This window comes from Girardinichthys multiradiatus, chromosome 1 (genome assembly GCF_021462225.1).
Source record: "Girardinichthys multiradiatus isolate DD_20200921_A chromosome 1, DD_fGirMul_XY1, whole genome shotgun sequence".
NCBI classification, from domain to species: domain Eukaryota; kingdom Metazoa; phylum Chordata; class Actinopteri; order Cyprinodontiformes; family Goodeidae; genus Girardinichthys; species Girardinichthys multiradiatus.
The window spans coordinates 12,217,329-12,242,627 of record NC_061794.1 but is presented as its reverse complement, the minus strand read 5'-3'; the positions used below and the strand labels follow the sequence as shown (position 1 = coordinate 12,242,627).

Sequence of the window (25,299 nt, the reverse complement as noted above, 5' to 3'; positions counted from 1 at the left end):
TTTGAGAACTAGAGACATGTCCAGCTTTAATAAAAAAAAATATTTTTACAAATTCTGTACAACCGCTTCGAGCATGTGCAAAATGTAAAAAAGGTCCAGTTATTACGTAGAAATTCAAGGACAGCAGGTCCAAAATCATACATGTAGAAAATGTTCTACTCTGAGTTAATAGACCTCAACTGAATCAGGCTTGAAGACTGAAAACGTTTTTTTAGTAGCAAGAAAAGCAACAATAATAGAATTTACATGAAAGGGTACAATAAAATCCTCCAGGTTGGAACCATGCATATTATTCACAAAGTACTTACAAGGCAGATAAGTTACATTTCCTGACTAAATGGAAGAAAAGTTACAAGTAAACAGTTCCATTCAAGTGGAGACCATAATCACAACCACAGGTTAAAGTTGAGAACTTCAGTGGCTGAAACATTGGTGGACGTTCACAAAGACACAACACCTGATTCTCATAAAACAGCTCGGAGAAAAAAAAAAGGAATATTCAAGAGTTTCCGGTTTGTATCCGAAGTGAAGTGAAGGCTGTCAGACATGCAGGTCTAAAACATGAGATTGGTCCTTTATCAAAACTCCCATTCAGAACCCAGCATGGAGCCTTTCCCACATCTGTTGCTCTAAACCAATTCAGGAGCAACACTAGTTCTGTTTTTAAATATAAAGTCTCTCACTTATGAGTGATGACACTGGGTCTTATTTAATCTGAAGGAGCTTCATCTTGTTTCCTAAAAAACAAAAACAAAAACAAGAAAAATTAACATTGTAAAGTGACCTTTGAGAGTGAATGTTTGAGAAAGTGACACGAACCCAGTCCTTTGAGAAATTTGTTCACGCCGCTCGGCTCGGGTTCCGGGCCAGAATCCAGATACTCAGCCACTCTGGTTTCAAAGAGCCCTAGGAGGAGGGCGAGGAGTGAAACATTAGCCCATCAATGTGAGACATTTGCTGCAAGAGGGGATCAACTTAAAGATGGCAATTTTCTCCAACAGTTCCAGCCTCTTCCAGAAGTGTTCATACCCCTTTAATTTTCTCATGTTGCTTCACATTTACAACCACAAACTTTAATGACAGTTTTACTGAGATTTTATGTGGTGGACCGACACATATTAAGGCAAAAGTGTGATTTAGAAGGGAAAGCTGGATTTTATTTATGGGTATTAGAGTAAAGGGGGCTGAATATGTATACAGATTATTAAAAAAATGAAACCAATATATTATTTTTCCTTCCACTTCCACATTAATCTCCTGAATAGGATAATGCATCGAGGTTTGGGGCTGTAAAGTGACAAAATGTGAAAAACATTAAGGGGTGCAAATACTTTTGCAAATAACTGTATAGACCTGAGGTCTTAGTTATAAAAATATAAAAAGTATAGTTGGCTAATGTGGTACTCCTACCAGTCACCTGAGCTTTAAATTACCAGGCAGTTTTGAATTATTTCTAGAATTTTATATCTCATAGGAAATGATAAAATGTTATTTCCCTCATGGTTTGTCCTCCCAACCAATTATCCTGTAAATCTGCGGGACTGAAGGAAGTAACGGGTAGGATTTGAATGATCCTCCTGCAGGAAAACGAATAATAATAATAATAATCACTTAAAACTTATTTATTGGTACCGAGTTCTGTTTGAATATAATGCTAACATTAGAACAAAAAGCTGGTGCATTTTTGAGTTAATTTAACTCATATTGGTGAAACCTGATATGTTGTTTTCTCAGTTGGCGAAGAAGGTAAATATCAACACAGATCTGTTAACGGTCCGTCCCTGTGATGATTAAGACATTTCCAAAGTAGACAGTGGGGTGTCTAAATACGTTGCATATAGTTAATCAAGCATTAAGTAAAAAAAATAAAAGTCCCATTACTGGGATTGATAAGAATTGATAGAAAGACTACTGATCCGGTGCTTTTGGATGTCCCAGTGGCTTGATCAATAAAGCCATTTTAAGAGTTAAGATATGGACTAAAATGAGCCAGACATCTAAATGACAAATTTACCTCTGTACTTTGGTAAACTATGAAATACTGCATATTTCCCACTTCCTACTGACTGCTCTGTCCTACACACATGCTGCGGCTTGGAATCTGCTCCTAATGTAAATAATAAACACAGAAAGGCTTCGTAATGCTCCTGTTTAATTACATAAATAAATGAATGGTTTAATTTCCCTAACAACACAATTTGTTGCCTTGACTGTAAAGTTTCTTCCATCTGACCCGAGGATCCTTGCAGGTCCTACGGTGTTACACTGGACCTCTGGGCTGCGTCTCTGATTAATGCTGTCTTTACATGTCCTATCAGTTCAGCTGGACGGCCATATCTTTACATTTTTGGATGATGGATTGAACGGTGCTTTGTAAGATGTTCAACATTTGTCATATGGTTTCATTACTGAACACTGCTTTAACTTCTCCTGTCTGATGTGTCCCTGGTTTTCATGATGTTATTTATTCACTAATGTTTTCTACCATGCGTTGCTTTTATTTCATTTATTGGGTTTTAGTTTGCAGGGAGGCATGTTTAGATGCATAAATTCTCATTCCATGAAATAAATGTAGTGTTCAAAGAGACGTCTTTGTTGTGATTTCCAACTAGCACCACATCATAAAGTAAATCCTCCTAAGAGAAAATCGTTTACCTTGTTTACCTCCTCCCTTGCGCAGCTCTTTGTCTTGAATGAAACCAGCAAACATCTGTGTGTCCATGAAGAGCTGCAGAAACTGCCGGGCTCCACGTGAGGGGTGAGACTTGCGAAAGCTTTCTCGCTGAAGTTCCTTGGTTCCGTTGGAGGACTCCACCATATGGAGAGGATAGTGGCCTACCAGCTCCACGAAGAACCGGACAAAACCCTCAGATACCAGGGAGCTCAGGTCGGCCTGCTGGTCTAAATAGGTCACATTTAGATGAAGACAGGAGCATTATATAATCCACCAGTGAAGGTACACTTCAGAATACAGATAACATTGTCATAAAACGTCTACTAGCTCTACCACTAAACTTGATTTGCAATTTTACAACAGTGCGTTGCAAAGATGTTAAAACCTCTTAAACTTTTTCACAAATTAAAACAGCACACTTCAATGTATTTTAAAACAAAGTAAGGCAGGTGAAGTGGAAATGATACGTGGTTTTTTTCAATGCTCCTCCACAGTAAAACATGGCAGTGGCAGAATCATGCTGAGGGGATCAGCATGATGCTGATAAGGACTGGATGCACTTGTATTCACCCCCCAGAGTTGGGACGTTGTAGAACCACCTTTCTCGTTGGGGTATGATGTAGGTCTGAACTTTGACTGGGCCATTCTAACACATAGGTCTGCTTTGATCTAAACCGTTGCATTGTAGGTTTAACTGTATGTAAAGTGTTTCTGTCCTACTACAAATAAAACCTCTGTCTCAAGTCTTTTGCGGCCTGTGACAGGATTTCTTCCAGGATAGTCCTATATTTAGCGGCACCTATCTTCCCATTAACTCTGACAACAGCATAATGCCACCACCACGTTTCCCCGTGGGTATGATGTGTCCCTGTATTAGTTTTCCACCAAACAGCATTTAGCGTGCAGGCCATATAGATATAATTTGGGTCTCATCTGACCAGAGCACCTTGTTCCAACAGCTGCATTTATCTGAGATTAAATTACACATGGCTAAACTCTACTAATTAGGTAACTTTAAAAGGTAATTAGTTGCACTGGATTTTATATAGGGGTATCAGACCAACAGATGGCTGAATTACAATTTTTATCTTTGAAATATTCTGACCATGTATCATGGTCAGAATGATCCTGTACTTTATGTTGGTCTATCATATAGTAGCTCAATAAAATACACTGAGGTTTGCTGATGTAACATGTCCAAATGAGGAACAACTTGAGGGGTACAAGTAATTTTACTGTAAGGGTCCTGCAGGTAAAAGTCATGTCATGATGACAGTCAAACCGACCTCCAAACGTGTCTCCGTTGTTTTGTCTCAGAATATCCTCTCTGTCCTCCAGGATCTGCTGCAGAGCTGCTTGTAGTTTACTGGGCAGGATGCAATCTTCATCACCGAGCTAACATAAAGCACAACAACAGGCAGCTAGAGGTCACATTATGCCATTTAAACATCTAATCTGTCTTAATACAACTGACATTTTGTTGCTAGGGGGTATATAGGTTGAACTCTGATGTAATGAGTATATAAATACAGAATTTGTGCGTGATTCCGGATTTTATATACCAGTTTTAGATTTCGAGAGAAAGGCTGGTAAAAGAATGTTTTTCATAAAAAATACACCACCACACCCGAACATTTCTCTCTATATAGAATCGGCATCTTTAGAGTAAACTAAAGTCAGGTCTCTAACTATGAGAAATTAAGATCCTGGAGATCAGTTTCAGACATGTTTGTGTTGCTCTGCTATAAGCTTATATTCTGCCTAGGTTTCTCTCTGCGCTGCCTTGCCTCTGTGTGTCCAACATAACTTCCTTTGTCACCCTAAAGCACTCCACCCAACAAGCGACAAGTGTAGGCAAAGCTATCTCTCCCACTGGAACCGCACCTTCCTTTCTTATTATACCTGTGTGTACACACCTGTATGACGAACTTGTCGGCACACAGATCCACTATGAGCACCTAGGAAGATAACAGGAGAGAGAAACATTTACTGACAGCATGACTTTACAGTTTCATAACAAGCTATTTAATAAAACAAGGTGCAGTAATAAAAGTTGAGGTGAGTCAGGGCAGCAGTGTGACTTTCATGTGTTTAAGCATAAAAAAGTGAACCTTTAACCAAAGATGAAAATGAAAGGGATTTCCAGCTACGTTTCCAGGCTTTTGACACACGTACCTCCTCAATGGGCAGCTCTAGCAGTTCCGGCAAACATGGTGCTAGAACGCCTATAAGGAATGGGGTTGGAGAACAGCTGATGTCCAGCATACTTGCTGGTAACACTGGGACAAACGTGTGCTGCCAGGTGAACGGGTACAGCAGCGCCAGCACTGCGTGGCTACATCTGGATAACACACTGTAGTAGGACAGAAAACATTGAACAAGACACAGCTCGGTTATAATGTTTCACACGAGTCACCGTAATAGACTCGCTGATGATGGATTTTCTTTCACAAAGAGAAACTAACTGGATCATAAAACATCCTAAAAGTTCAACAAATCTAAACGTGGGACCAATATGATCCAGTATTGATATCTTAGACGTTGGATATCAGGCTGAAACCAATCTAGATGCCATGGTCCTGTGCTGATGTTAGGGATGTTTTGGTTGAATTTACTCTTCAAGATAAATCTTATTGCCTACAAAATATTGTTAACTTAGATAAAATATACATAGAAATATTACTAATTATACATAAACAGATGTTTTATATATATTTATTCGATTTTCCAAATTATTTAAAGTTTGAATGTAGAGCTTGTTGTGAGAGTCTAATGCCAGTGGACAGTCAGCCCGCTGCAGAGTGAGAAGTCATCGCTTCTTTTTGGAGATCTTGTTTGGTTGAGAGAGACAAAGTACAAGATAGATGCCTGTTGTTAACTTTCATGAATCAGACAAGATTTGGAAATGCTGACAGCCTGTTGTAAGACTGACACAAGGTGGACATGTTTACAACTTAGAAATGACAAGTTAGTGATGCTAAATGTGCTAAACGTGCCAATCAATAATAAAAGGTTAAAAACTGTTTAAAAATGCCACCATTATGTGTATTTCAACTTCTCTATTAGGACTTTTCCACCAACAGGGTTCCAGTTCTTAATTAGGGCTGATGCTAGAGCCACAGAACTAACTGGTTCTGTAAAAGAACTGGTTTGCTTTTCCACAGGATGACACCCAAATCAGAACCATGTCATTATATCACTAGACACACCACTGGGTTTTACTATGTTTCTATAAAAGATCCTAGTGCAAGGAGACAGTTTAACTACACGAATAATATTTATGCCAGAATCCCTGCAGACAGACGCTAATATCACCAACTTTATTTTATAACGCTGTTCGAAACAAACTGATCTCTCATCTGTACCAGCAGCTTCGGAAACAAGAGTTAAAACACAACTTTTACAGCAGGATTTATGATCACCTCATAAAATGCAAACAATATTAAAGAACTGAGTCAGAAATGGCATTTACGGGTTCAGTAGAATATGATCAGCTGTGAGCGCAGCTCAAAACAGCAAATGAACCCAATTAAACGCTGTGACGGCTGATGTGAAAATAAACTCTGGGAAGATAAGAGACAGTCAGCCTGTTATTCTGTCGTTTATCTGACAGATTAAAATCAAAACTACACTGTGGAGTTTAGTTTCGTTCGTTCCTCTGCCATTTCCATTTCCAGGCCCAGAGCCTGAAAGGCACCTCAGATAGCCACCTCCTACTTTTTGGAGCTGTCTGGTGTTACTTTTCTCATTCTTCCTTGTGCACACAGTGTTATAAGGAAGGTAACCTAACAGAATAGAAAAAGCATTTGGATAGGGTGATTTAATTTATTAAAGGGGAAACAACCTGTCCAAACCAACCTGCACCGCCTGTTAAATCATGAACTAACTGTGATTAACCACATTTTCTGGAAAGAATATTTGTGGCCACACTTGATTATCACCTGCGCCGTAGAACCAAGAAATCACTCTGACAACATTAAGTAGGCTAAAAGATCTCAAAAAGCAACACATCATAACACGATCTAAAGGAATTCAAGAACAGATGAGAAACAAAGTCATTGACATCTGCGAAGGGTTACAAAGCCAACTCCAGGAAACAGCAGTGAGAAGCATTATCCACAAATGCAGAAAACATCTACCAAAATTACTTCAGGAGCTCCTCCAGGAAGTCATAGAAGAACCTTGAAGAACATTTTAAGGTTCTGAAGGCCTAGCTTGCCTCCATTAAGGTCAGGGATCATCATTCAACGATAAAAAAAAGAGACTGGGCAAAAATGGAGCGTTCCAAGGCCAAAACAAATATTCCACAAAGACCTGTCTCATATTTACCAAAAGAAGCATGTTGATGATCCTCAAGACTTTCCAGAAAATATTCTGTGAATCGACAACACAAAAGTAAACCCTTTTTGGAGGGTGTGTTTCCTGTGACATCTGGTGTACACACTGCAGTAAAACATGGTGATGGTAGCATGATGCTCTGAGGCTGCTTTTCTGCTTCAGGACCTCGACATCTTGCTGTTATTGATGGAACCATGAAATCTGCCTTTTAGCAGAGATCCTAAAGGAAAATTCTGGCCATCAGTTTGTGATCTTAAGCTTAGGAACACTTGGGCTCTGCAGCAGGACAAAGGTCCAAAGCACACCAGCAAGTCCACCTCTGAATGGCTCATTCATGGTTCCTTTAAGTTAGGTGCGGCAGCAGGAAGACACATACAACATTCAGGACAGTGGAATCTGAAGACAAGGGTTGAGAAACACTGGCCTAGTCAAAACCCAGACTTAAATCCAATTCAGATGCTGTGGCATGACCCTAAACAGGATTTCATGCTGGAAAAATCTCCAATATAACTTAATAAAAACAATTCTCCAAAGCAGTATGAGCCAAAATGTCTCCATTGTGATGCTAAACACTCATTGCCAGTAATCAAAAACATCTGACGGCAGCGGTTGCTGCCAAGGATGGAACAGTTATTAGGTTAAGGGGTAATTATTTTTTCACATATGACCAGGGTGGTCGGATCACTTTTTCTTTTTAATAAATGACATAATCTTTAAAAACTGCTTTTATATTTACTCAGGTTATCTTTAATATTAGCAATAATTGGATGACTTGAAACATTTAAGTGGGACAAAAAAAGCAAAAACAGCAGAAATCTGTAAGGGAGTAAATACTTTTTCACAGCTCTGTATGTTGCCAAATGACCTGCTGGTTTCAGACAATACGTGTGACCACAATATTACCTGAGCTTGTCAGCAACAAAGATGACCCTCCTCTCCAGCAGAAGGGAAGCGAACACCTGGAGGAGTTTCCCAACAGTGAGACACTGCAGCAGACTGTCAAAGTCCACATGCTCCAGTCTGGAGTCCACTGGTCGACACAAAGTGAGGACCTGCAGCCAAACAAAACAGGCTGACTATAACCTGGCGTGTTAAGTTAATAAACTCTGGACTGCAGTGGACTTTTGTAGCATTTTTAATGGGAAGATATTGTACTTCCTTTACTCATTTTGTTACTGGCAATGACAAAGTAGATTACAGTTGACTGTTAACACATGGCTTTTCCAACACACACCAATCAAAGCTGAAAAAAATCCCCCTTACTGCCTCCACATGTGGCCTGAGTCACTAGATCTGCAACAGGGAGTGGTTACGAGGCACACGGCTACTAATCAAGACTTCCTTTTTTGATTCCAGGGTTACCTCATTCCCAGAGCCGGGGAGGAAGCTCTTGACGGTAACCGTGCGTCCGGGGGCTGGAAATGGAGCCTCCATCACACTGCGCATAAAAGGATAAACCAGTGCCGGGGATATTTCTCTGCGTCGCTCTACCTCCTCCAGAATCTAGACAGACAGAGTCAAACCGATCTTTGTGACCCCAGGAAGAACAGGCTTAATCAAACATACCGTCTTAGTCAACTGGAGAACGGGTGGAAGGTCAAAGTCACACAATATCTTTTGTAAAAACAAACCAAGTGAATAAAAAGGATCACCCTTTAGTTTATTTCCAGTCAAGTCTGATACATATAGTCTGACGTTTTCCAACTTTATTAAAGAATTAACAGTGACGTTTCCTCAAATATACCCCTTTATTCTTTGTGCCAAAGTTCTTGCAAGCAGAGACGTGTGAAGATCTACAGTGCCTTGCAGAAGTATTCATACCCCATTGAGCTTTTCCACATTTTGTCACGTTACACCCAACAAATGTCAATGTATTTCAACGGGATTTTATATTATAAGCCAAGATAGTTGTGAATTAGAAGGGAAATGTTTTCCATAGCAAGCTAAAAACATGCCATTCATCAGTAACCTTCAATAAATACTTTTGCTACAATCACAGCTGCATTTGGAGTGTCTCTACCAGCTTTGCAGACTGAAACCTTTGTCTATTATTCGTTGCAAAATAACTGAAGCTCAGTCAGATTGGATGAAAAATGTTAATGAACATCAGTGTTTCAAGTATCGCTACAAATTCTCAACTCAATTCAGCTCTGGACTTTGACTAGGCCATTCTAACACATGACTTTGCACTTATCTAAATCTTTCCATATGTAGTTCTGGCTATATGTTTAAAGGTTGTCGTTCTACTGATAAAATACATTGAAATATGTGGCTAACGGTGACAAAACTCAAAAAAGGATTTAAGGAGAATGAATACTGTTGCAAGGCGCTGTCCTTGCTTAGTTACTTTACCTTTGCAAACAGGTTGAAGCACCCCAACTTGCTGACAATGCAATGCACCTCAGGAAGCCTCTTCCCCTTTCCGCTGGGCTGGAAGATAGATAGTTTCATAAGTCAGACAGCAGGGTACACTGGACATGTTTCACAAAAAACAAAAAACATACCACAAGATCCAAACCTGTTTCCAGTTTTTGTTCCGCTTTTACAGTAAACTTTATATAAATCAAAAAACAGTTTACAAAGAGACGGAAAGCTGAAACTCTGCATATCTCTGACAGCACCCCTGACTCATCCAGCAACAGAGATAAAACTGATAAAACTCTGTCTACACCATAAACAACAACAGATGGATTCAAGAGACTGTGATAAATAAGACCACATCACTTTTAAAACAAAGGAGAAAGCAATGAAATTCCTTTTGCTCTGTCACTGATTCAGAGGTAGTTAGTGGTGTGTGCGATCCCTCAGAGATGGTGACTAAGCACATGGCGAGCAGCCAGGTAGTTGTACACAGAAATCACATGATCTCAGGACGCAATAATTCCGACTCAAACATTAACATATGTGCTCACTCACCAGGATCTTGCGGCAGTAACAAAACCAGCGACTCCCGTCCTCTCCGGTGAGGACAAAGGAAAAGGTCTCACTGTAAATAAAACGGAAAACCAAAACAGACACGTTTTAAATCAGGATGCCTGGGACAAGTAATTCAGAATGCTCTATAATAAACGTATCTATAGAAAAATGGAAACAAAGCCTCCAAATATTAAAAAGGTAACTATTGAGCTATAAAACGCTTCACTGAACAGGTACAGCTTCCATTTATTGCAGTCACAGATGAATATTTTAAACTATGAAAGTTGAGATCAGAATTCTCAATACAGCAACAAACCATTCCCAGGAAAAATTTTAACTATGCCCAATGCTCCTTAACCCTTTACAATATTTAATTAGATTTCCTTTCATTATCCCCGGGGGTTATGTGTGTTGCTACAGAAACAATTAAGGGATTACAGCTGACAGCTGAGGACATAAACAGGAAAAGAGGGAATGGAGTAATAAGCGTAAAGTGGAAAGAAAACATGGAAAATATTTTAAATTCCATTAAAAGGTATATATAAGGACAACAAAAGGAGACATTAGCTTTGAGATAGTAAAAGAAGATGAAGTAAACTGTTTTTATTAACATTCTGCCCTTGTTGTAATAGGATTTGGTTTTTAAAAAGTGTTAGTGGAGTGTAAAAGCTGACCTTGGTGTGTGTGCAGAGGGCTTCCAGTCCTGGGGATCCGGGAAGCAGAACTTAGGAATCACATTCAGTTGATCTTCAGCTTCTCTGGAGACCCGGGACGACTTTTCAAACTGAAATAGAAGGCCTGTAGGTAAGCAAAGCTGCAATATTCACTGAAAACAATTCATTTATTTTCCAAACTATAGACAGAAATGATTGACTGATTTCCTAAATATTTCACCACCAAATGATTTAAAAATGATACCAGTCAGTATGATCTCATTTAAGTAGCAGTCGTTTCTCTGATAGTTATACTGACTGGTATTCGTTTTCAAAAGATGTTCACAGTTAATGTTAATGTTAGGGTGTAAAAAAATAAGAAAACAATCATCTAATATTTGTTAGATGACAGTTAATGCCAACCTGGAATATTCCCCTTCTTAAGGATGTGAACAACATGCGCTAACAGATTAAATTCATTTCAAGTAATTAAAGTAGACTTCTGTCAGAAACAAAGCAGGGTAATGTTACTAAAAAGGCTCCTAACCAATTTTGGGAACTGTTGAGTAATTTCAGGAGAGTATGCGTTTCCTGTGGAGGTTTTTCTTAGCGACACCACCACGAAGATCTGAAAAAGCTGCTGCTTCTGCTGCTGCAGCTGAATCAAGTCCCTCTCCAGGGTGCGGTATCCAGGCTGTCGTCTCAGTGTGGACTGGATGTAAACTGATCTTCTGGAACCTGCTAAACACATGGTGGGATAATGTGGTGATACAGTGGAATGCCTTTCTACACTAAAGGGTCATTTAAAGAAAGAAAACTGGAACCTGTTCAGATTCCTGAAGCTACTCAGACTTTTGGTATTTTAACCTTAGAACAATATAAAAGCTAATTGCAGATCATTTTATGCCGATACCTTCGGTGTTGTCCTCTGGGTCGCTCTCTGTCCCACTGGTCTCCTCTGCTGCTGTGAGTAGGAATCATTAGAGAGAATTATGGGAATGAAAAAGACTTGACAAGTCATAATCACCTGTAGACAGTAAGCCTTTTATTTAATAATCACTGGCTTGGCCTTCCACAGCTAGCCTTCAGTAAGTGCATTATCAATAGCTGTGGATTTCCTCCAAGAGGCTCATTTTAATCTTCCTGACGAGTTGATCTGTGTGACTGTTGGACATTTTTGCAGCAGTTTGTGTTTTTGGGTCTTACCTCGTGCTAAGGGCCCTTGGTTTTTCACTCTTTTTCTCCCTCGCTTGTCATCAAAAATGGTCTCAATCTTGGAGATATACTGTGAAGAGGCGCAAATAGACACGTACTTACGGAGAATCATGACATAATGGTGTCTAAGTTTGTCAATGCAATTATGCACACCTCTGTTAAAAAGCCAGGCTTTGTGACATAATATTGATCCTGTTAAAAAGTAATTTCTAAACTTTTTCCACATTTAACATTGGGGGGGGAGGGGGGTTGAACACCCAAATAACTGAGTGAAGCACAATTTGATCTAATTTCTTTATTTAGTCACCTGATTTCACACTTGCATTGAACCCTATGAACCAGAAATGATCCTCAGCTCGTGCATCGTTAGCTAAGTCTTGGTTATTAGAGACTATATATTTTTGATATTTAATATCAAAAATATGTAGTTGTAAAAAGTATCAGTCAGTAACAACAGCGATATTCCAAAAACTGGATGTTTCGCTAAAAATCATCAAAAGAACCGACAGAAAGCTGTCAGGGAGGCTGACAACAACACTGTGGAGGGGCAGCAATCGAACACTTTTTATTGTGGTTTTCATGTGACAACAGGCTCCTGTATTAAAAGGTAAAAATGAAACAGCATAACACAAAAACATGAATAATCTCACAGTCTAAATCTAGTTAAAAGGCCCGTCTAAATAAATGAGTCTTGAGCTGCTTTCAATCAGTAGAATCAGGACAGAGTAAAGATGGATGCAACACATTCCACAATCAGTGGCCAACAATCTGAGGATTTATAACCTCAGGTAATAAAATATGACCCTGGAACTACTTGAGACTAAAAGCAAGTAGTAAGAGTTTAAAATGGATTCTAAAATACAGCGGTCGCCAAGTTAAAGAGACCAAAACAGGAGTAATATGCTGTCTCTTTCAGTGTTTATTAAAAGCCTTGCAGCAGCATTCTGTAGTGAGTCTAATCATCATCCAAAGAACCTACACCCACAGAGAAACACGGTAGCTGCAGCATCATGCCAGGGGCTTGCCTTTTTGGTTTTTTTGGGCTAGAACTGGGGTTTTTAACATTGTGGAGGAAGCTATGTACAGTGCAAAACGCATTGTTTTGACCAAAAGTGTTTCTGCTAGGAAATGGAAATAAAAAGGAATTTTATTTTTCAGCATCAAAGTAAGTTGAAGTGCAAATTCAAATCAACAAAGGAATACCTTTAGCAGGAGAAAATAAAATTTTGGAATGGCCAGAAGTCTCCTGAAGCAGGTTGATGACAACAGATCTCCTTACAATCGGATGGATTTAGAGAACTTTCCAAGGCAGAGTGGGCAAATATTGCTGAGTAAAGATGTGGAGTGCTAACAGACATCTGCTGAGAAATACTTAACCTGAATCCTCAACTTAAATTAGAAAAGTTGTGCACAAAGGCTATATAACAAGGTTATCGTTTCTTTTTAATAGAGTTGCTTGTTTTTCAGTTGTATTTTTATGGAAAAAGCATATTTACAGCACAAAAACCCAATTCCATTTTTACCAGGGGAGTGAGAGCCACTGGTATATTTACATTTCCAGCATTTCTTTCTCATTTCTGTGTTGTGCTGTCAAAAACGAGAAAATGGATAACTGTTTAAAGTGAACCATTTCTCTCCTTTAGCACAGTTTAAGACAGAAACAAGCAACTAGAGGACGTTGAAACTGCTGTCTAAGAGGAGCGCTGCTGTTTCAAGACAAAAATGTGTATGACAGAGACAAGGACCTTTGTAATATTACATCAATGCTCTATAGCTAAAAAAAATACATAGGTAAATGTGTCTGTTCCAATGTAAAGCATGTAATAAACACGATGAAATGTACTATACTTTAGCTATGTTTATGTCATGGTTTTTACATATTTAATACAAAAACATGCTAAAACAAGATCTCAAGATGAACTTGTGGGATTTTTCCAACACACCAACAACACAGTAAAAGTGTCCTGTAGGTTCCAAAGCTTCAACCTTTGTCTACTCGCAGATATTTATGAGTTTGGTGAATTACCTTGCAGTTTCTCCCTGTGCAATAGCTTCCCAAAGCCATGAGTTACACGTCGGTATTTCTTGTAAGTGCTGCTTAAATTCGCAAGAAGAACTTGGGGTTTGCTCCACTCCTATCTGTTTCTTTCAGCATCCTCTCCTTCCTGCTCAGCAAGTTACTGCCCCCATCTATCCAACTGTAACCGTGACTCATCCTTTTACAGCGTGAGGGTATTTCCCACTCAGCTCAAGTATTTAGATGCAACAAGTCACACAAAAATAGCTAATTACCTGCGGAGTCCTGTGAACTTTCTGACTGCTCGTGTGACGAGGTGCTGCTGGTTTTGAAGCTTCTGCAAAGGTTAAAGATGTGGACGCTGACAATGCCTGAAATACCTTCTTCTCCACTTTTCCAGCATATCCATGCAAGGTTTGACGTTTGTGAGGAAACTAAAGCAAAGGAAATGTCGAATTAGGACATTGTTTAGATACAATGACAATTACTCCTTCTATAGAAATCAGGGGAGATTGTTACCATTTCATTTTGCGCATACAGAAATAACAAACGGAATGAAAAGGGATGTCCTGATCCAAACCCCAAGCATCAGCTTGGGTTCCTGATGAAGGCGTCTTCGAGCGGCTGTCAGAGATTCAACTGCTGTCGTTAATCTACACCATGTGATTATGTCAGTCCCAGCAAGCCATGGAGAAATTTGTTCCCGTCTGTCCAGCTCTCAAAACCGCATAATAGGCCTTGAAATTACACTGCTGATCTAACAAATCTAAGTTTTCCCAAACAATGAAAGTGTTTTGTTTTTTTTCCATGTGTTGGAAAGAGAGACTGTTTTGGCTGCAACAGATCTCTGATACAAGTGAGATGTATATTCAGAAATAAAAAGGCTGTCCACTATAAACTGCGGTGGGGAGAAAATGTCCGACACGGTCAAGAAAAGCTGAGACTGCTGCATGAAGAATGTCAATAGTAAGAGTTTTAAGTGGAACACCATTTTTCAAGTATTAGACTGGGACTCCATACAGCTAATGCCTGTGGTTAAATGGCTCAGATCGGTTATGAAAACAAACAAAAAACAAATCCTGATTGGGACATGCCTAATAATGAACTCCAAAGGTTATTGGAAAATCCTTCTTTACCTTTGGAACTGGAGGCTTTGCAGAAAGGCACATGGTGGACAGCTTGACATCCTCATAGGGGTAATCCCTGCTCCCTTCACCTGGAGCTGGTCAGTGAGAAAAACTATTAGATAGGAAAACTGCAAGATGTAAATGGTCTCAAACTTCATGACCTGACAAGTCTGAAACCTCAAAGACTCGTAACATTTTTATGTCTGAGCACTTTAAGAGGTGCTGGTTAAACAAAATGGCAATTTAAATGTATATTTTAAAGATCTTAGCCACACCCCAACACAATCTGAAACATATCTAAAGATGTTTTATTTTAAACATGACATAATAACAACATGTGTTGAGCAATAAAAATCTATGTACAAGAAAAAAGGGAAAAGTGACCTTTTGGTAAGCACATTTCTGAAATAGCTCTGGTGGGAAATGACTAAAATCTGAACTGAAGAAAACAGACATTATACAGTCATAAGTGACAACAGCCATCCTGTATAAGTCAGATATTGTTAAATGACAGCCACCCACCAGTCAATGATTTCCTGCCTTTGTTGTTATGTAAAAGAATGAACTGTTCATAATCTGGAAAACATATTCATCAACACCACCACACTGTCACTTTGAATATATTATACGTGGAATTTGGCTTACACACAATATCCTCATAAATGTTGTCATCAGAGTAGGCATGGTAAAGGTTAGGGTGAACGTCTCCGTTTCCCACAGTGCCCTGCTGGGCTGTCAGATTCGCTGCATCTTCATACTCAAAGGACTTCCTGCGTTAAGAAGAGAATGCGAAGTGGTCAATAAGAAGGACAGACGGTTGTTTTTAATTCTGATATAACTTTAACACATTGCTTTTGAATTGAAACACACCTACCAACTGGCCACTTTTCACCTGATCAGAGATCCGCAGATGATTTTCTTTTACTTTCATTAAATAACGTAAAAAACTTCTGCAATTTTCAGTTCCTAAAGCCATCACCAGCACTTTTCTGAGTTTGATAAAAACAATTGACCAAGGTTAGGGACAAGCACTTTCATGGATGAATGAGGATCATCATGTAACGCTTTAATTTTCTTCTGGCCTTAAATACGACCCCAATCAAATAACTTGCAGAATTTTATTTTTCTTTAATGTTTTATAGTTCTTAGAACAAAAAAACAAAAACAAATCGTAATCTGTCAGAATCTGGATCAAACAAAATGGAAATAGATACCAGCCAGTAAAACCCTGCCCCATGCATCTTTTATTGTTCAAAAAATGTCCCAAAAAAGTTCCTTTGTGATGCAAAAAGTGAACGACAACGATAAGCTTGCATAAAGAAAATGACAGAGCATTCTTACCACATGTGTTGAGATTAAAAAAGGTTTCCCAATTACTCTGCTTTAGATGCCTTTGTAATATACAGGTCCTTCTCAAAAAATTAGCATATTGTGATAAAGTTCATTATTTTCCATAATGTCATGATGAAAATTTAACATTCATATATTTTAGATTCATTGCACATTAACTGAAATATTTCCGGTCTTTTATTGTCTTAATACAGATGATTTTGGCATACAGCTCATGAAAACCCAAAATTCCTATCTCACAAAATTAGCATATTTCATCCGACCAATAAAAGAAAAGTGTTTTTAATACAAAAAACGTCAACCTTCAAATAATCATGTACAGTTATGCACTCAATACTTGGTAGGGAATCCTTTTGCAGAAATGACTGCTTCAATGCGGTGTGGCATGGAGGCAATCAGCCTGTGGCACTGCTGAGGTCTTATGGAGGCCCAGGATGCTTCGATAGCGGCCTTTAGCTCATCCAGAGTGTTGGGTCTTGAGTCTCTCAACGTTCTCTTCACAATATCCCACAGATTCTCTATGGGGTTCAGGTCAGGAGAGTTGGCAGGCCAATTGAGCTCAGTGATACCATGGTCAGTAAACCATTTACCAGTGGTTTTGGCACTGTGAGCAGGTGCCAGGTCGTGCTGAAAAATGAAATCTTCATCTCCATAAAGCTTTTCATCAGATGGAAGCATGAAGTGCTCCAAAATCTCCTGATAGCTAGCTGCATTGACCCTGCCCTTGATAAAACACAGTGGACCAACACCAGCAGCTGACACGGCACCCCAGACCATCACTGACTGTGGGTACTTGACACTGGACTACTGGCATTTTGGCATTTCCTTCTCCCCAGTCTTCCTCCAGACTCTGGCACCTTGATTTCCGAATGACATGCAGAATCTGCTTTCATCCTAAAAAAGTACTTTGGACCACTGAGCAACAGTCCAGTGCTGCTTCTCTGTAGCCCAGGTCAGGCGCTTCTGCCACTGTTTCTGGTTCAAAAGTGGCTTGACCTGGGGAATGTGGCACCTGTAGCCCATTTCCTGCACACGCCTGTGCACGGTGGCTCTGGATGTTTCTACTCCAGACTCAGTCCACTGCTTCCGCAGGTCCCCCAAGGTCTGGAATCGGCCCTTCTCCACAATCTTCCTCAGGGTCCGGTCACCTCTTCTCGTTGTGCAGCGTTTTCTGCCACACTTTTTCCTTCCCACAGACTTCCCACTGAGGTGCCTTGATACAGCACTCTGGGAACAGCCTATTCGTTCAGAAATTTCTTTCTGTGTCTTACCCTCTTGCTTGAGGGTGTCAATAGTGGCCTTCTGGACAGCAGTCAGGTCGGCAGTCTTACCCATGATTGGGGTTTTGAGTGATGAACCAGGCTGGGAGTTTTAAAGGCCTCAGGAATCTTTTGCAGGTGTTTAGAGTCAACTCGTTGATTCAGATGATTAGGTTCATAGCTCGTCGGATGAAATATGCTAATTTTGTGAGATAGGAATTTTGGGTTTTCATGAGCTGTATGCCAAAATCATCCGTATTAAGACAATAAAAGACCTGAAATATTTCAGTTAGTGTGCAATGAATCTAAAACATATGAATGTTAAATTTTCATCATTACATTATGGAAAATAATGAACTTTATCACAATATGCTAATATTTTGAGAAGGACCTGTAGTACAGCAACAGTCAGTTTGGTGAAATGCAGAAACAGAAACTATTTCTTAATGTCGTTTCAGGATGATGTTTTCTCCCATGGAGGTATTTTGTAGTGCACAAGCTTCATTTGAAAAAAACACAAAAAACGTGATCTAAAACTTAGTTTGTACTATTTTAGGAGTAGATTGTTGCAATCACTCAGCGGCTACTATACTCCAAAACAGATGTTAGAGATTCTCCCGAATATAAATATTTGTAAATAAACTGCACAGCTAGTGCAGTTTTGCCTGCCTGTGGTGATGTAAGCAGGTCTGTGTTTGTACGTGCCGATGAAGATGATGACCTGGACCCATCGCTGCCGACAAACTAGGCCACATGTAGACAATAGAGAACAGAGCTGCCAAACAGAATGTGACCCCCAGCCAGCAATTAAACTCTGACAATACAATCCCAGCCCACCCCACCCCCCAACAGCCCCCCTGCCCAAAAAGAAACGTGTTTAAAAACAGCAGATGCTCAATAAGCAGTGAGTAACATTTAATCCATGCTAAGGTTTAGGGGTGTAACAATACAATCAGCTCATGAGACAAGATGAGATATTGGGTCTACAAGAACAACAAGATTTCAGCAAAGTTTGGGGAAAACTATCAATTTCTTTAGTTTTCACAGGAAAAGGGTTTCATAAATCTGAACCGGTTCTTTAAAAGAATCTCTCTTCTCTATCAGTGCAGAATTATCATGTTAAGCCACTGATACGAGGCTGCAAAGAAGACAACATTTTTCAGTCTTTAGCAGCTTAATTAAGTCACCATATTTTCACCTCATTAACAAATCGTTTGCATCTTTTGCATCACTCTGTTTCTCTACAGGGTGCTGCCACAAAAACTGTTCCAAAATAGTGGGGGCTTCAATGCTTTTTGTAACAGACTTTTGTTAGCAAGGCCGACCAGGCATGTTTATTAGTTGGCTCTGCCTTTATTACTTCAAAATAAGAGTATCAAAAATTAAATAATGCGCTAAGGTTGAAGCACACACCTTTAGAGGCTCATAATAATAATAATTCACATTTATTCTAGCTTCCATTGGCCTCAGAAATCAAAACCAGGGGATACGGATGTGGGAATTAATGCCACATCCAAGCAGAGAGCATTTGAGATGCAATTAAGAAAACCAGCAGGATCTGGTAATTGTTGTGGTCCCAACTACTATTGGTAATATAGACTTATTTCTTCCAAGTTTGTGTGTTTAACAGTAAAAAAACATGCCCCCAGATAGAGGTTGAACAGTGCTGTGTATACGACTGATTTAATGGGATCAGAAGAGGTAAAAACATCTGCAAATTTCACTTATCATGCATGGCAACCATGTTCGTATGGAATGATGGTTCAAGGCATTTTTCTGACTCCGGGAGGGATTCTAGTTCTCTTGTTAAATTCCTCAAAAAAACTTTTTCACTTGGTTGAGCTTTCTGGCATTTCATAAGATGCTGCTGTTTTCATTTATTATCAATAAAAGGCTTATAAAAAATGCTTTACCAAATGTAACAAACCATTACTTGTGATTTGCTTTTTGGCCTTACCTGTTCTTTTTATGCCTTGATAGCCCTTCGCTCTTTATTACAGGACACGGCGGAGGTGGGAAGTTTGGAGGCTTTACGGCCCTCCTGCTCCTCAGGTTAGAGTGATTGTTGTTCTGAGGGGATCCACTGTCCAAATGCACCGCGTGCTTCATGTTGTGGGTTCCACGATATTGGAATGTGCGCAGCGGTTTGGGTGGGGGTCGGGATTCACCTGCATTGCTTCTGCCGTTCTCCCAGAGAAGTCTGTCCCCCTCGAGTTTTCGCCAGAAACCCCGTGAAGTGTAGAAGTTTCCAGCAGGCATGTTGTCTTCTTGATCGCCAGCTGATGGAGGTTGAGGCTTCGAGACTATTAAGATGTCTGGAATGCAATCCACTTTTGAATCAACATGGGCTGAAAAGACTGGCTCGGCTGAAGAAAGAGTGTCCACTTCTAATTCAGAAGAGGCAAAAGTTTGTGTTGTGCTGTTTTTTCCAGGAGATGCGGTTGAAAATGGAGTGGGAAATTTCTTCAATGGTTCCGACTTTCGACCAGCAACATTGTGCACATTATGTGCCGGAGGTTCCCTAAAATCCAATTCCGTACTCTTTGCTCTTGCGCGGCTATCTCTGGCATGATTCCCTACTCCATAGGTTTTGTTAGAACCGCCATTGCCCAGTAGGTCTCCTGACAGAGTTCTGGATACAAGGGGAGGGTGTACTTTGAATCCAGCATCCTGGCTGCTGCTCTGCTGACTCCGACTCTCCCACTGGGAGATCTTCTCCTTAATGTTAATACGCTGCTTGTGCAAAGCTGGCCTCCCTGACTGCCAGCCCTGCTGAATAGTGGTGGCCTCTTTTTGCAGGCGATCGACCTCATCAAGCCCTCGTCTGTCCTGCTCCACTCTCAGAGCTAGCATGTTGAGAGGCTCATCCCAAGTTCTCCATAAGTAAACACATAAAAGGCCTTTTAACAAACATGAGAAAAAAAAATCCACTTGTTTGGTCCACAGGTTATCACCAAATAGATTTTTAGCTGCTTCCTTATTATCATAATGGGTCTTCTTGAACAAGCCAAGAGTCACTTCTTCCTCCTTTCATCTTGTAAACAATCTAAAAAGAAGCAAAGACAAAAAAAATATTTATTGCTTTAAAAACAGTCCAGACTGTGAGGTCAAAGGGGTTAAAAGGCAACACCAGGACAGAGTTTTTAAAAGGTAGAGGGAGGAACAGCATATGGGTCGGAAAGGACCGGCTGCAAAAAATAAATTCAAAAAAGAAAGAAAGACAGTGACAGGGAACAAGATCACCACAACTTTCTGCAGCTGGTTTGTGGCTTAAGCTGTCCAAACCCTCCATCAGCCTGAGGGGAATTCTATGTTGCTGTCATCATAAAACCTCACTGCAGGCTAAATATGAAATGCCTGTGACACAACAAAGTACTGCATCTGGACAAAGCTATCTTTCAGAGGACTGGAAAGTATGGGCTCAAATCAGAGCCAATAAGATATTGAGTACATAATGTTAAAAAGGATTGCAGAGTTATGAATTTCAAAGCAAGCTTCCTCGCCCTGTGGAGTAAAACTGCACGAGAACTTAAAAGTTTGTGAACATTTTGAAATTCTACTTCACTTTTACAAGTTTATGTCAACTAATTTGGCTCCCTTCTGACTTGTGAATGTGTTAATGTGTTCTTATCATCTAAAAACTGTGAAGTTAGAAGAAATTTTGAGCTTTTCTGATCTGATTTGAGACGCACAGGAAATCAGTCAGATTATTGGTCGAACAATATTTGGCTCGACTGGCCATAAACAATGACCGGCTGGTTGCTCCAAAATCTTTTTTTTGATCAGTGAGCATGCCATTTCTAGGCTTCCAGGTTGTGATACCAAGAATACTTTTCAATGTAGAAGTTGTTACAAAGTGAAAGACACTAAAAATATTGCCATTTTCAGCAACAGTGATGCGTTTTAAAATAAAGTCAGAGGAAACAGATGTAAAAAGCTCTTTACAAAGAAACTGCATCTTCTACAACATGTCAAGATGTGTCGGCTGATCATTTAGGTCGCGACAGAGTGGGAGACAGCAAGGCTTTGAGCAGATAACAAGTACAGGAAAAGTTGCATATGGAACATCTTTAACTGAAAATTTTGCAGCTTTAAAGAAATCTCAGAGTTAAGGTAAGGGTCTACATTCTGCAGGGAATACACACAGAGGTCATGCTAACAGCTAACATAACACAGAGACCATTTAAAATAAAATAAAAACTCAGTTTTGTCTTAAAATAACATTTAAACCTTGTTTTAATTAAATTCTCTTTATGATGGCATTCTTGCCACCTAAAAGATGTGAAATGGAAAAAAAACTTGCTGTTTTTCTTTTTGTTTGTTTTGTATGTGTGAAAAGCTGCTTACCCTTGTTCATCACATCTGTATGCGCACTTCTATAAGTTATTGTTTCGGTGGAACTCCACACATTCGTTTCTGACAACGCAAATTCCTTTTCCACACATGCTCAGACATGTATGTCTCTGGCAGATTTATTTCACAGGGTGACAAAACCCGATTTACAAGTACAACCTTTGGTATTTTACACACACATTCAATTACAACCACACGCACGGTCTTACTGACTCTAATCTGAGCCTATAGAAAAGAATGTGGAGTTTTAAGCATTTAACCTCAGAAGATAAAAAGTAGATAAATCACAAGACATGCATAAGGAGGCAGTGACAATTGACGATGGAAAGCATTTCAACCACATCTACCTTTGCATGCACAAATGACAAATGGAATACAGGAGATTCACCTACTTCTCAGACACAATATAAATATATTGGGCTAAATGTCTGTATCTGTAGCACATAAAGTGATAACAAATGGCCTCAGACATTAGCTGATTTAGAACTGGATGCACTGTGATCCATATTCTGAGTCAACATCAACACAATCGCTGTAAGCCTGTGCACAGCGGCTCCTCTCGCTGGAGCCAAACGATTAGGACACGTTGCACATTAGGAAGCCGAGAGGATCTGGAGAAGGGAGAGATATGGTAAAATTCTTCAGCACCGCTCACAATCACAATAACTCTATGAGCTGCATTCCTGCAGAGTAGCACAAGAGGAGGGTCGGGGGAGACCGTGGATTTAAATATGAAAAGGTCAGAAAAGTGATGCTTTTGTTCGGTTGGACCTAAATTAAATATATGCGCCTGCACTGGAATGCTGCCCCTAAAATGCCAAACCTTGAAATGACAACGCATCACCCAAACTGACCCACTTTTGCAACATTTGTGTGTATTTTACAGGAAGGCATGAGTTGGGTTTCCTGAGCGGCAGGAAAATAGATCAGCAGCCTGTCTGTAATAACGGTGACGAGAGATTTGTGACAACTGATCTCAGCTACGTTTAGACTATTTATGTTCACACCATATGATGCCAAATAGTGCCTCTGAAAGACACTAAACCCAGAAATACACTAGCTGCATGATAGTTACTCTAGCAGAGGCAAATAAGCATGGGTCGGTATGAGATCCTCATGGTATGAAACCGTAAGGTAAACCCAGTTTCGTGGCTTTAACACAAAATAAAAAAAAATGTATGCCTCGATTTAATTTCTTTTATTTCCAGACAGAAAACTAATAATCATACATATTGCCTATTAAAAAATGCATTGATAATAGCAGTTATCAATAATATTTGTTTGTTGTTATGGATTAGTATAAATTAAAAATATCATATAAACACCCCTAAAATTAATTTTCTGTTCTTTTCAAGTGTTTATTGTACAGAATATTGTATCAATTTCCGTTCTGTTTGATACAGAGAACACACATCTAACAAGCTGATAAAAGCTTGGGTACCTAGCCTGCAGTCCGCTGCTTAACAGACATGTCACTCACAGCATGCCAATTGTAGCTTTAAGACAGTGTAACCGTGGTTTTGGGTGGCGCTCCTATTATTTTTACAGGCTGACCGAGTTTTTGAAGGCAGAAAATATCTCCAAGCAGACAAATTAGTCTTTCTTGTAAGCCAGGAAAAATGTACGAGCCTTATCTCAGGTAGCTGATCAGCAGCAACAGGTGAGGGATGTGGAGCGCTGCATTATTCTAAGCTCCATACAACCAGAAAAACACTGGGCACTCAGGCGCATTCTGTGGCACCTCTGCAAAAGACCGTTACAATATTTTGTAGTATTAAAACCACAGCTTTTTCAAACCTTGATACCAAAATACATATCTGTCTGGTTACACAGAAACCAGACAGATCTAATGTACCCCGTCATCACTTGACAGTCAAATTAAACCTAATTGTAACTTTAGTAACCACCCCAACACGCCCTCTCAAAGATGGGCAGCATGACAGGACATGTTGTAGGTGAGGCGTTGTAAGAACCATAGCTTATGATCACTGGTGACAGTTAATGCTGTAATAAAGGAAAACTGCTGGTTTGCAACAAGCCAGGATGAAAGAGTGATTTAAGATAAAGAGTCTTTAGATTACTGATCAAACAGCAGCCACATATAAAGCTTTAGCTTCGCTTGGAGGACTCCACTAAAGACCATCATAACATGATAATTTTACCATTTAGCATAAAACGTTTAGAAACCTTAAACTTGTAAGGCTGGCAATACAAAAAAGTAGGGGCCCTGGGTATACACTCCGTGATTCGTCAACTTCACAGTTTGTCCTTCACTTGGATATGATTTACATTGATCAGCTTCTGAATGATGGCTCAATAATACACTCTTCCTGTTTTAGCAGGCAAATAAATCTTGGTATGGTGTTAAAAAAACACTATGGGCTGAAACATCAGCACGAAAATACGTCTATGCTAAAAATACTGTTTAATTTGCTCAATACGTTTGAACAAAAATATTAAATCGCGCAGAATTATGTTGGACATTTATATAAGGTAATGAATGGGTTTTTGTTTATGTAGAGGATACGACAAAATGTGACACATAAATTAGTTAGCATTAAGGTAATGTTCATTTAGCAACTGAATGCAAAACAATGTTCAGCTATCGTTAACTTAAAGAATCATAGAAGTTTAATAAAAGCCCAAATAACGCGTTAATAATTATTATTTCTGTACAAGTGTAGTTACTTACCATTGCAGCTCGTAACGGTCAGTTAAATTCATGTCCTCGACTTGCGTTCCTTCCTAAAAAAATGATAAACATAAAATCCCCTCGGTCTCATCGTTCAGACTGAGGAGGTGGGAACGTTGGGAGTCTGACTACAGTTACTGGAAACTTCCTCTAACCCGAACCGACTGCTTAAGACGCTGAAAACGAGTCGCCTACTCAACTACCTGTATATAATAACTACAGCTTTAAAGAAGCTGTGACAGACAAAAAGAAAAGCAGATAAAACAAATCACTCCTCGCCCTGCCGCTGGACAATGACTGTTAAGTCAGATAGAAATGTACCACATCCGGATCTGCTTTTCAAAAATAAAACTCGAAATGTATACAGAACGCCAAAAACATCAGCGTTCTTCGAGTGAAACTAATATTTCTCGACGTTTATTATGTTAGACACCATACATCCGGTTTTCACTCTGTGTGTTTCTGGGTAGCATGATACAATTTTGAACTGTGAGAAAGTTTTTTTTGAGTTCTTCAAGTGGGAGTACGTCACCGTATCAACTCCTGCAGCTGTCAACATGAATAAGTACTGCTGTCTTCACGTGTCCTGGGAAATTTAGACACTAGACCCTTGTCTGCACCACAGTACATGTTAAAAAATATGAATGAGACTTAGGTTTGCTGGGTACCTAGCCTACATATTTCCTTCCAGAGAAAAGTTTGTAA

At 39.6% G+C, this 25,299-nt stretch overlaps 1 protein-coding gene across 4 annotated transcripts; it reads right to left on the bottom strand.

The window, feature by feature from the left end:
• dennd2c (DENN/MADD domain containing 2C) lies at positions 1-24,934 on the bottom strand. Of its 4 annotated transcripts, none has more exons than XM_047377810.1 (19): positions 24,595-24,934; positions 19,507-20,595; positions 15,586-15,710; positions 14,950-15,035; positions 14,089-14,247; positions 11,788-11,866; positions 11,495-11,542; positions 11,129-11,322; positions 10,603-10,712; positions 9,929-9,998; positions 9,365-9,442; positions 8,375-8,515; positions 7,916-8,064; positions 4,850-5,027; positions 4,591-4,632; positions 3,961-4,069; positions 2,656-2,901; positions 820-906; positions 1-737 (listed from the first exon to the last, which is right to left on the bottom strand). In XM_047377810.1, the coding sequence occupies exons 2-19, from the start codon at positions 20,400-20,402 to the stop codon at positions 706-708; spliced, it is 2,829 nt and encodes a 942-aa protein (XP_047233766.1). In that variant the 5' UTR covers positions 20,403-20,595; positions 24,595-24,934; the 3' UTR covers positions 1-705. The 4 variants fall into 4 exon arrangements, with proteins under 4 accessions (XP_047233766.1, XP_047233780.1, XP_047233756.1 ...); XM_047377824.1 differs by having other exon boundaries at positions 11,129-11,319; XM_047377800.1 differs by having other exon boundaries at positions 11,495-11,545; positions 24,595-24,933.
• Between the last annotated feature and the right edge of the window lie 365 nt (positions 24,935-25,299).